At 48.8% G+C, this 14,837-nt stretch overlaps 4 protein-coding genes across 4 annotated transcripts; 2 read left to right on the forward strand and 2 right to left on the reverse strand.

The window, feature by feature from the left end:
* Positions 1 to 369: 369 nt before the first annotated feature.
* Positions 370 to 2,583, forward strand: BDV38DRAFT_156985 (uncharacterized protein). The gene is made up of 2 exons (XM_032051724.1): positions 370 to 1,018; positions 1,101 to 2,583. Exons 1-2 carry the CDS (start codon positions 459 to 461, stop codon positions 2,347 to 2,349), a joined length of 1,809 nt encoding a protein of 602 aa, XP_031910752.1. The 5' UTR covers positions 370 to 458; the 3' UTR covers positions 2,350 to 2,583.
* Positions 2,584 to 3,140: 557 nt separating this feature from the next.
* Positions 3,141 to 4,126, reverse strand: BDV38DRAFT_285639 (uncharacterized protein; the record flags this gene model as incomplete). Its single annotated transcript, XM_032060525.1, has 3 exons — positions 3,141 to 3,229; positions 3,287 to 4,022; positions 4,076 to 4,126. 3 exons carry the CDS (start codon positions 4,124 to 4,126, stop codon positions 3,141 to 3,143), a joined length of 876 nt encoding a protein of 291 aa, XP_031910753.1.
* Positions 4,127 to 5,927: 1,801 nt separating this feature from the next.
* On the forward strand, positions 5,928 to 8,700 carry yap1 (putative bZIP transcription factor AP-1/Yap1). Its single transcript, XM_032051725.1, has 3 exons — positions 5,928 to 6,685; positions 6,747 to 7,876; positions 7,941 to 8,700. Exons 1-3 carry the CDS (start codon positions 6,215 to 6,217, stop codon positions 8,089 to 8,091), a joined length of 1,752 nt encoding a protein of 583 aa, XP_031910754.1. The 5' UTR covers positions 5,928 to 6,214; the 3' UTR covers positions 8,092 to 8,700.
* Positions 8,701 to 9,308: 608 nt separating this feature from the next.
* On the reverse strand, positions 9,309 to 14,578 carry BDV38DRAFT_273399 (uncharacterized protein; the record flags this gene model as incomplete). Its single annotated transcript, XM_032057670.1, has 7 exons — positions 9,309 to 11,154; positions 11,257 to 11,333; positions 11,466 to 11,609; positions 12,499 to 13,154; positions 13,258 to 13,304; positions 13,511 to 14,084; positions 14,146 to 14,578. The coding sequence occupies 7 exons, from the start codon at positions 14,576 to 14,578 to the stop codon at positions 9,309 to 9,311; spliced, it is 3,777 nt and encodes a 1,258-aa protein (XP_031910755.1).
* Positions 14,579 to 14,837: the final 259 nt, after the last annotated feature.

Consider the following 14,837-nt stretch of genomic DNA (forward strand, 5'->3'; position numbering starts at 1 on the left):
CCACGGCTAAACGGCACTACTTGAGCACAACTCATTCCTCAGTGATACCCACCGTAACATTCCTAAACAGACACACCATCCACCTACTTGTCCCGACATATGAGCGCCCTAAGCCGATACGGTGAGCATAGATATCGTCCCAAAGTTTGGCCCATAGGGTTAAGTATCCGGTCCGTCCCCGTTCCGAAGTACCTCCATACCGAGTCCGAGGGTGTCCGAGCGACCTGGACCGACTCAACAATGGGTATCGGATATCGGCATGTGCGGTGTTTGTATCCATATACGGGGATCTAGGTGCCCTGTTGCGTGTAATAGGTAAGATATATAAGGGCTAGATGCGGGTTTTAGAGAATGGGCTTTTATATGTGTTAATGTGAAACCCAGTTACTCAGCATATTCCTCATACATTCATCCACACTTCTATATTATCGTTTTATCTGCACCAAAACATATACATAATGCCCCAACCATCATCACGTCCTGTCGTGGTTCTTGGAGCTGGGGTGTTGGGCCGCCGCATTGCCTCTGTCTTCCTTGCAGGTGGATACGATGTGCATATCCGCGATCCCTCCCCCCAAGCCCTCTCAGACGCATCCAGTTACATTGATAGTCATCTTCAGGAATTTATAGCCCATACTCCTTCCCAACGCACCGGTGGTACATACCAGACCTTCACCGAGATCCCCGCCGCCGTATCAGACGCCTGGCTCGTTGTAGAAGCCGTACCAGAGAAACTGCCTTTGAAGATCAGCACTTTTGCAGAAGTGGATCGCAATGCACCGGCTGACTGCATCATTGCATCGAACAGCAGTTCTTTTAAATCGAGGTTTATGCTGGACGAGGTGAAACCTGAGAGGAGAGACAGAGTACTGAATATGCATTTCACGATGCCGCCTGCTATCCGGACAGTGGAATTAATGACAGATGGAGAGACGAGCACAAAGTTGTTCAATTTGTTGACGGGTGTGTTGAAAGATTGTGGGATGATTCCTGTTACGGCGAGACGGGAGTCAACTGGGTAAGTTTCTGTCTTCTCTTCTCACCGTATCTCTTCTTTGTATAATATATATGGTCTGTGGATGATGGCTAATATGAGTTAGGTTCATCTTCAATCGTCTCTGGGCTGCCATTAAGCGTGAGATCATGTTTATCCTTGCGGAAGATGTTAGTTCTCCTGAAGAAATCGATCTCCTCTGGGGGAATATGTTCCAGCTTCCGTCTAGTTTGCCGCCGTGTCAATTGATGGATCAGATTGGTTTGGATACGGTGGCGTTCATTGAAGATAACTATATTCAAGAGAGGGGACTAGACAGCCGCATGACTGTTGACTGGCTGCGCGAGAAATATATCTCGCCTGGGAAACTAGGACTCAAGAGCAATAAGGGTGGATTGTATCCTCCCAAGTCTGTGGAAACTGATGTTAAGGATGATGAAGAGGTCTTGTATGTACTCGACGTTGGTCTGGGATCGAACAATCCAGATATCTCGTTCGTTCCAACTGCCGGACGTATTCTCAAGTGCCACCCGAGTACTGGAAAAGTGACCACTCTCGTTGAAGGGCTGTCCTTGCCGGATGGGATTGACGTCTCGCGAACGGCGTCTCGCATCTTCTGGACGAATATGGGTCGCTCGACAGCCACAAATGATGGTTCTGTGCACTCGGCAAACCTTGACGGAACGTATGTCCGGACTCTCCTGCCTCCTGGTACGGTGCACACGCCGAAGCAACTGGTCGTTGATGATATCAATAAAAAGGTTTACTTCTGCGATCGTGAGGGCATGGGCGTGCACCGGGTTAATTTTGACGGGACCGATCACGAAATTCTGGTTCGTACTGGCTCTCTCGATATGCCCGAGGAAAGGAAGGATATGACGCGATGGTGTGTAGGTATCACCTTGGACATGGATCGCGGTTACATCTACTGGACGCAGAAGGGGCCCAGCAAAAGTGGCCAGGGACGGATTTTTCGAGCAGGTATTGACATCCCAGCGGGTCAGACAGCGGATAATCGACAAGACATTGAGATATTGTTGGAAGAATTACCTGAACCGATCGACCTGGAATTGGATGGGGAGCATCAGTTGCTATATTGGACTGATCGTGGCGAGCATCCAACTGGGTGTTCGTTAAACCGGGTGGATGTTAGTGGAAAGGTTGACAAAGCGAAGCTTCAAAGCAAGAAGGAAATATTAGCAAGGCAATTCCACGAACCCATCGGGATTAAAATGGACCGGGAAAAGCAGGTGTATGTGACGGATTTGGGAGGAAGTGTATATCGAGTGAATGATGGGAAGAAGACAGTGATATGGCGGGATAACGGCTGCTATACTGGAATAGCTATTCTTTGACCATCGTTGTGTATTTTTAGAGACAGAATCATAGACATATGGCGATATTAATGTTGTTCTCGTAGACACTAGCTCATATTGGACCCGGTCATTAGTTCTATTCTGATGTAGATTTGGGAAGATGCAAGGAACAAACTTCAGCTGTCATACTTTTCGATTCAATTAACACGAAATTCACCTATACACTTATACCGGATGAATACCGTTTGACAATGTGGGAATCTGTTGACTGAAGTTCGTGATGCCCTACTCATGTCCCATGAATTCCAGACGGAACCATAGACAATAGATATGGAAGGGACGACTATATGCAATTGTCAACGTATGGGATATCTTCCTAAAATAGTATAATTAAACATCTAAGTCATTTACTATAGTTTTATAGTGACATTTACGCAAGAGTCTAGGTCTTAATTTTCCAGAATTTGGGTCGCCGTATCGGATCACTACTACGGGAAAAGCAGTACGTTGGGCAATCAAAACCTATTTTCCGATAGACGTATCATCATAATACCTAACAGGATGGCGGATTAGAAATGATCGCGTGCAGGAGGGACGCCAGAGACTCATGGGGTAAAGAATCACCAAAATCTTGAAGCCGCGTTCTATGTATGACTACTCCTTGCCTCGACAATCATGAGATGACTTATCTGCCACCAACAGCCTGTTAGTAATGGGAACAATAGATAGCTTGAGCAAAAACAGCATATGAACAATAAGGAGAAAAAAAAAAAAAAAAACCAAGCCCATCATATCATGGAAAGACCTGCAAAAAACCCAAAGCTACGTCATCAGTAGCCTTCGTCCTCGGCTTGTTGATACACGTGTCGCGTCCTGGTGGGATCTTTGCGCATCTTTTGGCCAGACCCAGTGAAACCCACTACCGATGTAAAGATTAGCCATGGTCCTATCGGGCACTAAATCGTGAGAGGCATACCTCGGGCGTTGACACTGTCTCCAGTTCGGAACATGCTCTCTTTCCGTCCTAACTTTCCCTTGCTGGCAAAATCCTTCCACTTCATCTTACCCGCCTCAAGTTCACGGTTGGCTTTGACCTTCCGGGGCGCCTTTGCGGGACGCGCGGGGCCATCGCCTACCTTGCTTGGCTCTTTCCGCGCCTGGTTCGCCAATGCAGGGTTGATATCTGCAGCTGCAGATATCACGCTCGAGTTTGGCAGCTGAGGTGCTGGGGATTGGGATGCGGAATTGCCTGAGCTTCCATCAGCCTTGCGTTTACGCGAATCATTGCCAGAGATAGGCCTGAGGTCTTTTGCAGTTAATGATTCCACCGTGCCGTAGGATTTGAAGGAGACCAGGTAAACAGGGTTGCTGGAGGAACCGGTGATGGAGGTAATACGGGCAGGGTAGAAGGAGTTGTCGCCCGATGTCCAACGGGCAAGGACATGTTCATTGACGGAGAAAGATGCCGGTGGGGCGGACTCTTCCGTCTGCTCAACTGTTGGCTTTCGATAGCTCGTCTGAGACGTAAGGTAGTTATCCCGGGGTCCTTGTTCTTTTACCGGAAGCGATGATTTCGACGTGGACGGTGCGGGAGGTTTGAGCTCGGCGATGGAGGTTTCGGTGAGGTTAATAAGTTCTTCCAGCTCAGTTTTGAGACTCTGAAGTTCCGTGTTATCTGGATCTACCTGCAAACTCGATTGGACGGTTTCAAGCTGCACCCACTGGGTTAGAGATCAAAGTTTCAACAACCATTCGACAGATATACCTGTAGCTTGAATTCCTTGACCTCGGCCTCTAGAGCTGCCACGTCCGACATTGTGAGATAATAAAACTTTTGAAAGGGAACAAATAAGAAACAAACAAACAAAATAATGAATTGCCAGGACAGGCGAAAGTAAATGAGAGAATGCGCTAGCTATTGAAGGAGACCAACGTTGGATCTTTCACACTATTTGCAGATGGCGATGGCAAAGATAAGACCCAAAGAGAAGTTGGGATAAGATAGTGCACGTTCCCCTTGTGGTTAGTGCATCACGTGAGGGGCCCTCTGCAGGTCGGATGCACTCCAGATATCTTCACCATCAGTCGATATAGGAGTGGATCTTCCCCCCCATTAGCTTAATTACTTTAAGACTCTACAAACTACACTCATTGTAGTTAGAAGGCAATTGGGGCACTGATGACGATCTCAAAGCGATGACTTGAAATTGAATATCACGTCACCCCGGAGATTCGAAAGAATTGACCGATTAACGGAGATTCATCTTGTGGAACAGAGTTAAATCCTGTTGCCACTGGTGCTCACGAGCTTACTTGTGGCGTAACCACCTTGAGAGATCCAGGTCCATACCTTGTTTCACCTATCAAAACTATTGTAGCAATTACCCAACAATGGTAGCAGATGTCGGGGTTACAGGGGGAAGTGTTCTTTGAGACCTCCCCATTTCGTCGATCTACATAAAATAAAACTGTTGATGAGTCACGGAAGACCCGAACTCGGAGGAAAATGGTCCAATTGTTAGATCAATTTGGACCCATCTGGGAGGATCTGACGATAAGGACGGATGCTTCACACTGACATCTTTCCATGGGGATAGAACCTGATGATATTCCTGGACTGTTTACATGTAGAAAAACGAACAAGACAAATGATATCATAAGAGAGGGTGAAAACTGCGAAAGGAATCAACACGAGGTGAAGAGAAAAGAGGATAATATCTCCACAAAAAAGAAGGAAGAGTCCATCTTATCAGTCGACCGAGACACCCGATAGTAAAGCCACGATGTGGAGACTTCGGGATGGGATCTGCTGAGTGGCGGGAACCAAACGGCTTTCAACACGAGGGAATGGAAAGCGGCAGAAAATGCGAAAAGAAAAAAGAGGGTCTGGCCTGATTTCTAAGCAGCATTTGGGATTTTCTGGTTCCGCACTAGCACTCACGATCCGTTGCGGTGATTGGCCATGATCAGTAACCCTGGGGTTAGGCAACCAATAGCCATGCGCTAAAGGGGCTGCCGCTCTTTCGACGACCAAAAGAGTGGTACCTCAGGCTAGTCACTGCTGTACCGCTATCGAATGACTGCAATGCAGCGGCTCATCTCTTCCCCTCTTACACCAACCCGTTCTCTTCTTTCTTCATCCTCCCCTGGTCTTTTCTCTAGCACTCGTTTCCCCCCCCTCGATTGGTTCCCTGTCCGCCTGAAGTAGGCACCAATTGATCTGACGTATTTCGATCCATTCTCAGCATTTCTGCTCCGCCTACTGCTCCGTTTCTAGCCTCATTCGCCTCCCTCCGAGCCCCTCCTTTCTCACACCTTGCCCTGAACATACCTTTGGATCAACCTGCACCTTCTCACCTCACTCTCTGTTTGATCATCTCTGCGTGTCTTGGAGCACCTATTTACCGTGCGCCGGGGTTGAGCTACTTTCGGATCATCCTGCTACTTGCCCGGTGTCTGTACACCTCTTCCGACCACGCCCAATTTTTTTTAACAAAAAATACGTTATTTGTATTTTCCTTTGCCGGATTTTAGCCAGTCGCTTCCCATTTCACAGACTGTAGTTGGAAGCATCCCTCAGTTGATATATCCTTGAACACTTACAAAACTTACCGCGTTTTCCACAATCGCTGTAACGCCAATTCTCGACGCTACGTTGCTTCAATTACTGCCGCTTTGATTATTCATCTTGAATCCTTCATCACACAGATATCTTTTCGTCACTGGTGACTTCATACGATAGAACAAACGGGCGGGAAGCCCGGCCTTGCTATCACAACGGTCCAAACAGCCAAATCGAGTGTTTGATTCGGATTTGATCGCAGGTCTATCTCAGGAAACGAGTGGGCCCGGCGTCAGGATATTAACGCATATCTATTCCGCTCTGGAAAATACGATAATCACGATGGCCGATTATAATACCCTCTATCATCAAGGCCTCTACCTCTCCCCCGATCAACAAGACCTTCTTCTTGCCGCTCTTTCCTCAAATCAACCCCCTCAAAAGCAACAGAACGATAAGCAAAGATCCCAAGCGAAGACAGACCCAGACAGCACTCCTGGAAACATGTCGTCTGGCAGCTTTAGCATGTCGCCCGGATTCAATAAGACTCATGGCTCCGGTGGGTTGGGTTACGGAGATGATGAGAGTCCTTTCCTAGACTTCAATCCGGAGCTTGACTTCGATTTTCCGGGCTCCGAGAATCTAATTGGTGACCTGCCGGGAAGTCTCCCATCTGAGGAATACGAGGTAGGCGAAAAGCGGAAGGATATGTCGGACAACGAAAACGAAGAGTCGGGAAAGAAGCGCAGAGAAAGCGATGACAAAGCAGCGAAAAAACCAGGTAGAAAGCCGTTAACTTCAGAGCCTACTTCGGTATGCATCGAAATCTGTGGAGTAGATTGACCGGGGTTTGTGTTACTAACGTGCTTTCTAGAAGCGCAAGGCGCAAAACCGTGCAGCGCAGCGGGCATTTCGTGAGCGCAAGGAGAAGCATTTGAAGGACTTGGAGACCAAAGTGGATGAGTTACAGAAGGCCTCGGACGATGCAAACCAGGAGAACGGACTCCTGCGCGCTCAGGTCGAGCGTTTGCAAGTGGAACTCAGAGAGTACCGCAAGCGTCTCTCATGGCTGACTACCGGCAGTGGAATCTCTGCCATGAGCGCTATCCCAAGCGCTCATTCTAGGAATTTGTATGGCCTCAATAATAACGACTTCATGTTCGACTTCCCCAAATTCGGAGACCTTCCCGGAGGACACATCTTTAATGGCCCATTGACCAAGTCAAACCAAAATAAACCTAGGAATGGTTCTTCTCCGGCGACAAGCGACTCCCAAGTTCCAGGTGTTATGACTCGGGAATCACTCAACGGCTCAAACAACCAGGGAGTGCCAACTGCCAAAGCCGCCAATGGAGTCTCCAACAACCCCTCTCCTAAGGTACCATCGGTGTACAATATCAGACAGTCCGCATCGTCACATGATTCGTCCAATTCTTGTTCTCCATCCTCCTCATCGGACTCGCACCAGAGTCAGATGCTGTCTTCAAATGGCACATCGCCGGAGCCGACATCAAATTCGCCTGCCACGAAGCTTAGTGACAGTGTTCAAAATCATCATGCTTGTACCTATAGCACCATTGATGGTGAGGCCTCCTTCTGCGCACAACTCGGCATGGCGTGCGGCAATATCAATAACCCTGTTCCAGCTGTGAGAGGCAAAAGCGAGAGCGTGTCGAATACCCCTAGCCAACCCAGCAGCAACGACGTACAAACGCCCGGACCTGGACTTGACCTCCTGGCGCAGCAGAATGGGGGTCAGTTCGATCCAGTGCTCTTCGGAGACTGGCGAGAACCTCAAGATGCTATTCTGTCGCAGGACTTCGGTACCTTCTTTGACGATGCCTTCCCTTTGCCAGATCTGGGAAGTCCATCTCACAATTTCAATGAGGCGGCTAACCCCCAGCCACCGAAGAAGGATTTGATTGCGGAAATTGACAACAAGTTGGATGAGGAGGTGGTGCCTGGGGAGGACAAATCACAGATGTTGTCTTGCACCAAGATTTGGTATGTCCGGCTTGATTTTGGTTCCATGAGTTATCACTGGTGTACTGACTTTCATCTACCGTAGGGATCGCCTGCAGTCTATGGAGAAGTTCCGCAATGGCGAAATTGACGTTGACAACCTTTGCTCCGAGCTGCGTACAAAGGCCCGCTGTTCGGAGGGTGGTGTAGTTGTGAACCAAAAGGATGTGGAGGATATCATGGGTCGCGTCAAATAATATTCTTCGCCATCTGACTATAATGCGCAATCGCGTGCTGCAGATTTTGATACCCATATCTATGATAACAACACTGCAACTGACGTCATGACGAGCAAGGGATCTGGGAACTATCGTACTCGCAAAATTGAGTCACATACGCTCTGGTATATGTACCATCTACTTTTATTTTGGGATCAACATTATCCGACGATATGTATTTGTGAGGTATCTGTCTTTTCCTACTTTATTTTTTCCTTAATTCTCTTCTGTCTTTGGCTTCATACAAGGCGAATGGGGAGGCACAGTTTGGCTATAAACTGATTACTGGTCTCGGCTTGGAAAGAATGTACACCGATGATCAGATCACGCGTGCTTTATTTCCCCTTACTGGCGTACAGTAAGTTGTCGGCTGGACGGCTGGTTATTTAAAGAAAATTTTCGGATAAGGCGCATCTGCGTTGTGCTGGATATGATCATATCCAAGGACTGGGGTCTCTAATTTTACATACTCCTTGGTTCACGGTTTACGATGGTTGTGCCTAGTCATGATTGATCCCTTTTTCCCTTCTGTTAATACCATCAAGGGAATTGTTCATGTTGATCTTGGAATAATTCTTCTATTCTCTACTCTGACTTGACAATATCTGCAACTTCCGTGTAAGATTGGAACATCCAAACCAACCTTTCAGATCGACGCTACAAGTAGATGAGAGAATACCAAACAGTTCCGTACTCGAAGCTCAGGGAACAATAAAGCTACAAGGGTATCGATATTGGTGCGTCCAGGAAAGTAGGAAAAAAATTTTAAAATACAAAAAAGTTGCGTTGATGTTGACGCTTTTTTTATGATTTTTTTCTTCTTTTGATCCGTCGCTTTTTTGTCTCATTCCCTTTCATCATCGCACCATCTTCATCTCAACCTGTACTGCACTGAACTGCACCAACAACCTTCCGGTAGCCCGGGCTAAAGAATCCTAGGGTGTGACGAGCGTCTACTAGGAACAAGGAAATGAAGTGTAGTGTTTCACGTACATCTCGCTCAGAGAAAAACAAAGAAATGGGAAAGGAGAATATCACAAGAATAAAAATTAGGATATGAGGGACCGATGTGACTTCAACAGAACACACGGTGGAGAAAAGTTGAATGTGAAGACATGGCCGGCAAAAAAAAAAAAGCGTTAAGAATTTTCAACACAGAAGAAACAAGGAAACACGTTAAACCGACTCAGCTATGCTCAAGCATCGCCAGCCGCAGCGGGCTTCTCACCAGTCGGTGTCGATGTCGATGGAGCAGGCGAGTCAGATGTAGGTCCTCCCTTGTTGAAACCGCCGCGACCACCGCGTCCGCTTCGACCACGATCGCCACGACCGCGGCCACGTCCGCTGAATCCACCACGTCCCCGTCCTCCTTCACTGTCGCTGGCACCACCGCTCTGGTATCCACGCTGAGAAGTGTTGCCTCCCCGGTTGCTGCTCTGCCATGTGCCAGCATTGCCGCGGTGGCTACCACGGTCTTCAAAGAACTTGATGTTAGGCTTACGAGGTTGACCGGGGGGTGTAGGCTTCTTGTGCTCTGGGGGCTGACGATCGAGAGCAGCCTTGGCCTCTTCGACACTGTTGAACATCACAACATGGTTGTATTTACCCCACTTGTCCAACCTGACTATCTTTGTCTTGTCCTCCTCTGGGAACAGGTCACGAACCGCCTGTTCGTTGTCAACGTTCGACACGAAAAGTCCGTTGCTCTGCTTCTTTTCAGGCCTGGGCATAGGCGACTCGGATGGCTTCTCAGGCTGTGCAGTGCCGTTGGCCTCTGCAGCCTTTTCAGGCGATGTAGGGGCGTGTTGCGAGGCAGCTGGGCCGGAGGGCTGGGGGGTTGCAGGCTTGGGGATAACGGGAACTGGGGAAGTGCGAGCGGGGGCTGCAGCGGGAGCCTTGGCCTGTCCCTGCTGAGGTTGAGGCTGCGGCTGTTGAGGGGCGGCAGGACGTCCGGCAACGGGCTGGGCCTGACCAAACTGAGGAACAGCGGGGCGGGTTGCTGGGGAGGCTACACCAGGGGTACCTGTAGGCACAGGCGGGTTGGGCTGTCCAGCAACGGCAGGCACAGGAGGCTTTCCGCCGCGGTGTGCGAAATTGAAACCCTGGGCGCGCATTTCCGTCGCGATACGGCCGCCTTCGATCTCAAGGACTAGGAAACCGAATGCTGCATCTGCAAGGTTGAAGTTCCACATGTTCTTGAAAGCACTTTCATCGACCTGACCAGCTGCGTTTCCGGGGCCGGTAGGTCCGCCGAACGGGTTCCCGCCGTTAGCGATAGTAGGCATCTTCTGCACCACATCAAGAGCATTATCCAAGAGCGTCTTCTGGGCTTCGTTAGAAGCAATCGCAGCCTCGACCTCACCGCGCACCGTCTCCCAAACATCGTTGAAGGAAGCCTTCGATGCGGCCAGCTTGCCTCGATAATGGTCCAATGAGGGGTTCACGGAGAATTCGTTGTAAGACGAGCCGTAGCGGAAATGTAAACCGGCAGAAATGGAGAAATCAGCCTTCAGGGTCACAGATAGCTGGTTAAGCATTCCCTCGCGCGCGGGTGACGCATGAGTGACGAAGACACGAGTTTCCGATGGGTCGTACACACGGTTTGCTGTGTCAATTAGCTCACCCATTTGCAGTAAAGTCGTCCACATGGTGCCTAGGCCACCGGCAATAGTGGTCTTGCCCTCGCCGTTATCGAACAGCTTGTGCATAACCACTGCACCTCCCAATCCTAGCAGACGAAGCTTGACACCACCTATATCCAGTAGACGGGAGTTGGCCTCATCGATAATATGAAGGTTATTCACCTTATACTCTCCAGAGCGGAACTTCTCCAGCACTCTAACATCTTCACAGGCACCCCAAACGGTGTATACAGGGACATCAAGTGTGAGCCGCTTGTCGAGCAGCATAGAAAGCTCTGAGAGGGGTAGCTGGTCGGGGGGGAATCGTTGCTTAATGGATTGCTGGGGAGGAGTTTGTGCGATGGCCCGCTTCACATTTTCAGGAAGCAGTGGAGAGTATTGGGCCACATGCTTAAGGGTCCTAATTATGGATACCCAGCCGTCAGTGAATTCAGTTCCAGACACCGAAGCCCCAACGTAATCTGATCAGTAGATAAGCTCAAATATCAAGTGCATTACTTACTTTTCGGCAATTCGATCCAACGATGTGTTATCATAGAAGCCGAAATCACCGGTGTGGATGATATGATCTGCACGGGCCTGTTTGGCCAACTCATTCAGAGACTTCAGATTACCTGCGTAACACAAACGGAAAAAAGAAACCCCAGTTAGCCAAGCGCATCTCTATCACCATGTCTCTATGGGTATATGCTAGGGAAGTCTACCTCGAACATCCGCAATGCACAGAACTCTGACGGGGCCGTTCTGAATGACTCGGCCGTTGTTTGGCAGAAGAGGGGTGGCGCCAGGTACGGGACCAGTGGCACCGTTAGGGAGAGGATAGCCTTGCGGACCGAAGTTGTGCGGAGGACGGGGCTAGAAGAGGAGCACAGAGGTGTCAGTAGGCATGCTTGTTCTGTTGGCGCGTGCAAACGCGTGGTGGGCGAGCCATGACGTTGGCTAGCTATCTGCACGGGAGAGCAAATGGCGGAGAAGTCAAACAGAGAGAATACATACAGAAGCCATGAGTAGGATCTAATCAAGGGGCGGAATATGAGAGACGAAGGCTTATAGGTGGCGATGAAGCGAAAAGGAGGGAGAGAAAGAGAGAGAAGAAGCAAAAGACAAGACGGCAAATGAACAGGGAGAAGGAAAGCAAAACACAGCGGCGAAGCAGTTTGGATGCAGCGAAACTCTTGGGGAAGAGTGTCACTGACTTGACGGGCCACAACAACCTGAGGCCGCGACCGCTTATGTAATCTCCAGGGGTTTCGTTGCTTCCTTGGTGCCTGAAAAGGATCGTATTATCTACTACTCTGTACTACTACTAGTATTGCATCAGTGCAAGCGGTCGCCCATGGCCAATTAGTTAGAGAATGAGTTTTTAAACGACTTCAGTGGTCTTGTATCTGAGTTATGGCAACGATACCTGGCTTATTAGTAATATAGCGTATAAATATTCACTTTCAAGGTTTGACTACCGTCCTTCTACTTTTTATTCACTGTTACCAATGAAGGAGTCATAGTAATCTTCAGTACTCATAGTGATTATGTTATTCTCATGGCAAATCTAATGTCAATGCAGAATAACATTCGACTTTGTACTGACAAGCGGCCCCACCAACACATTGCAATGTCACAGCTCCTCTCTTTGCGTCTCAAAATCCTCGTCGCCCAAAGTGTTCGGTAATTCCATAGCGCCAGGCACAGTGCTCCAAAGAGATCTGGGCCCATTCAAAGCCATCAGCGCAAAATGCCCACCCACAGTCGGCCGAGCACGACACAAGACGGGCACCCCGGGACTTGCTCCTTTAGCTGACGTGGCAACATAACGATCAGAAAAGGGCCAATTATGCTTTCCGTTGGTCATAAACGTCCACAAGTCTTCAACAAACTCATCCCGGGTGTCCAGGTCGAAAGTGGCAGCCACCCACATATTCCAATCAGATTTGGCCCAGTCCTGACGGCTATCAAGAGGAACTCCATACTCTCCTCGAACCGACTTGAAAAATACACTGGACATCTGGTGAACCTCTGGAGGAAAAGTGCCAAGGTCCAGCAGTACATCTGGATATAAGTTATATGGAATTTTCCAGGAGGTTGGTTTGTCCGGATATTGTAGCACAAAATGTGTTTTTTGTCTATCGGTTCCAAGCCGCTGGTTGAAGAAGAGGTCTGCACGCTCCTTGCCAATACGGGAGTACTCAGTAAGCCCCGTTAATTGGCCGAATGCCTTAATGCCCACTGCAGCCTTGATGGCCAGGTTCGTTTCATTAGCAAGAGGCCCTGCAGCATCATTGGAAGACAGCTGCTCCGCAATGTCAACCCCATTGTCAACCAGGTAGTCCGCGTAGGGCCTTATGATATCCTGGTACTTGGCCACCCAATTTGTATCGCCGGTTGCGCGCACATATGCTAGTGCTAGGACCATCAAGTTGCCGCATTCCTCAATAGGCATTGGCTCTGCTTGTTGGTTGTCATGCCCAGTAGCATTGGGGTAATGGGAGCCCATGTCATGAATTACATATGGCTTCCGCCAGCGCCCCGCTGCAAGGTATCTCATCATCGGCTCTAGCAATAATCGTATGTAGTCAGGATTTATAACGTAAAAGATGGGTAAGGCAGGCATAATAACATCAACAGTATTGAGATTGCCATCGCTGGAGAGCTCTTTTACAAACGCCATTGTATCATCGATGTCAAGTGAATCATTAGGAATAGTCAGATCAATAGCACCATAAGCCTGACGGGTCGATAGGGTAACGATGTCCGCATACTTCTGGCCTGCGATTGCTTTGGCTTTAGTAGACAGCTCTAGGTCAAACTTCAGCGATTCCTGGAGAGCATCCTGATAATCATCCAGAAAATAGGTGACTGCATCAACTGTCCTTGGGTAGTTGGCCCTATAGTATCCCGTATATGGCGTCCCGAGATAATTGACTGCTTCCTCTCTCACGTAGCCAACAGCAAATCTCACGGACTGACTGCCAGTAACTATCCCTAAGTCATGTGACAGAGCTACAATTGCCCCAGGAAACCAAGCATCATCGCCATTCAACTGCCCTGTTTTGATAAAATTGGAGCGTACGTACTCGCACTTTCCCGATGCAAAGGAAAGCTTTGAAGTGGGTGTTGAACGGGATGCAAAGATAACCTCACCCCATGTTGCCATATCATTACGCTCTTCATACAGGACAGAATTATTGATCCCAAGGGAGAAGATAGCAGTAGTATCTTTCCTCTGGAAGTTTCGGTCGGTGTTTTCTTGCTTTCCTACCCATCGGTCATCAATACTAGAATATATCTGAATGTTGTTGGAAGAAGCCGTTGACAATGAGACTGTTAGATAGCCTACAAGCACCTGGATCAGCTATCGACAGGATTATCATTGATCATGGATAGCGTTTCTTACTGAAAGGGAGAGACTGTCGGAGATGATTGAAAGGTGACACAGGTGAAAAGATATCTAGGGTGAAAGTCACGGGACCAGCAGACAGGGTAAATATTGAATGGGTAGAAGTATATTCTGCACTAGAAACGACAGCTGGAAGAACGTCATCACCTGCATTTTTCCCATTCATCAAGCTGTACGTCTCTCCGTCAACCCGCGCCATCACCGACCAAGAGAGACTCTGTCCAGTCCAAAACTGAGGCTCTGCATACGGCAAAGTCTTGACCTGATCGCTAGGCATCCATGTCGAGAGATACGGGTTTCGAACTGCCAAAGGGTAGGAAGGAGGCAGGGCTGGTCGATAAATTACGGAATCTCGCTCACGCGAAAACATAGAGATGACCGTCGTGAAAAGGCTGCCAATCCCTAAACGATCTCGAAAATCAAGATACATGATGACTGGAAGCTTGGAGTACCTTCCTGTCGACAATTATAAGGATAAAAAAGATAGATATGGTGACTCGGCGGTCAGCCGGGCGAATAAGACTGTTGGTTATATGGTCGTCCGGAGGAACCCCAGGCGAACAATCCGTGAAAGACAAGGAGGGCTCAGATTACATAAATCCACGCGGCAGTTGGCGTGGAGAAACAAATGAATTCGTCGATCGGTTTCGTCATTGGGGTGATTCGTCATGCATTGGAACGTCCGGTGG

The sequence above is a fragment of the Aspergillus pseudotamarii genome, assembly GCF_009193445.1.
Source record: "Aspergillus pseudotamarii strain CBS 117625 unplaced genomic scaffold BDV38scaffold_51, whole genome shotgun sequence".
Classification (NCBI taxonomy): Eukaryota; Fungi; Ascomycota; class Eurotiomycetes; order Eurotiales; family Aspergillaceae; genus Aspergillus; species Aspergillus pseudotamarii.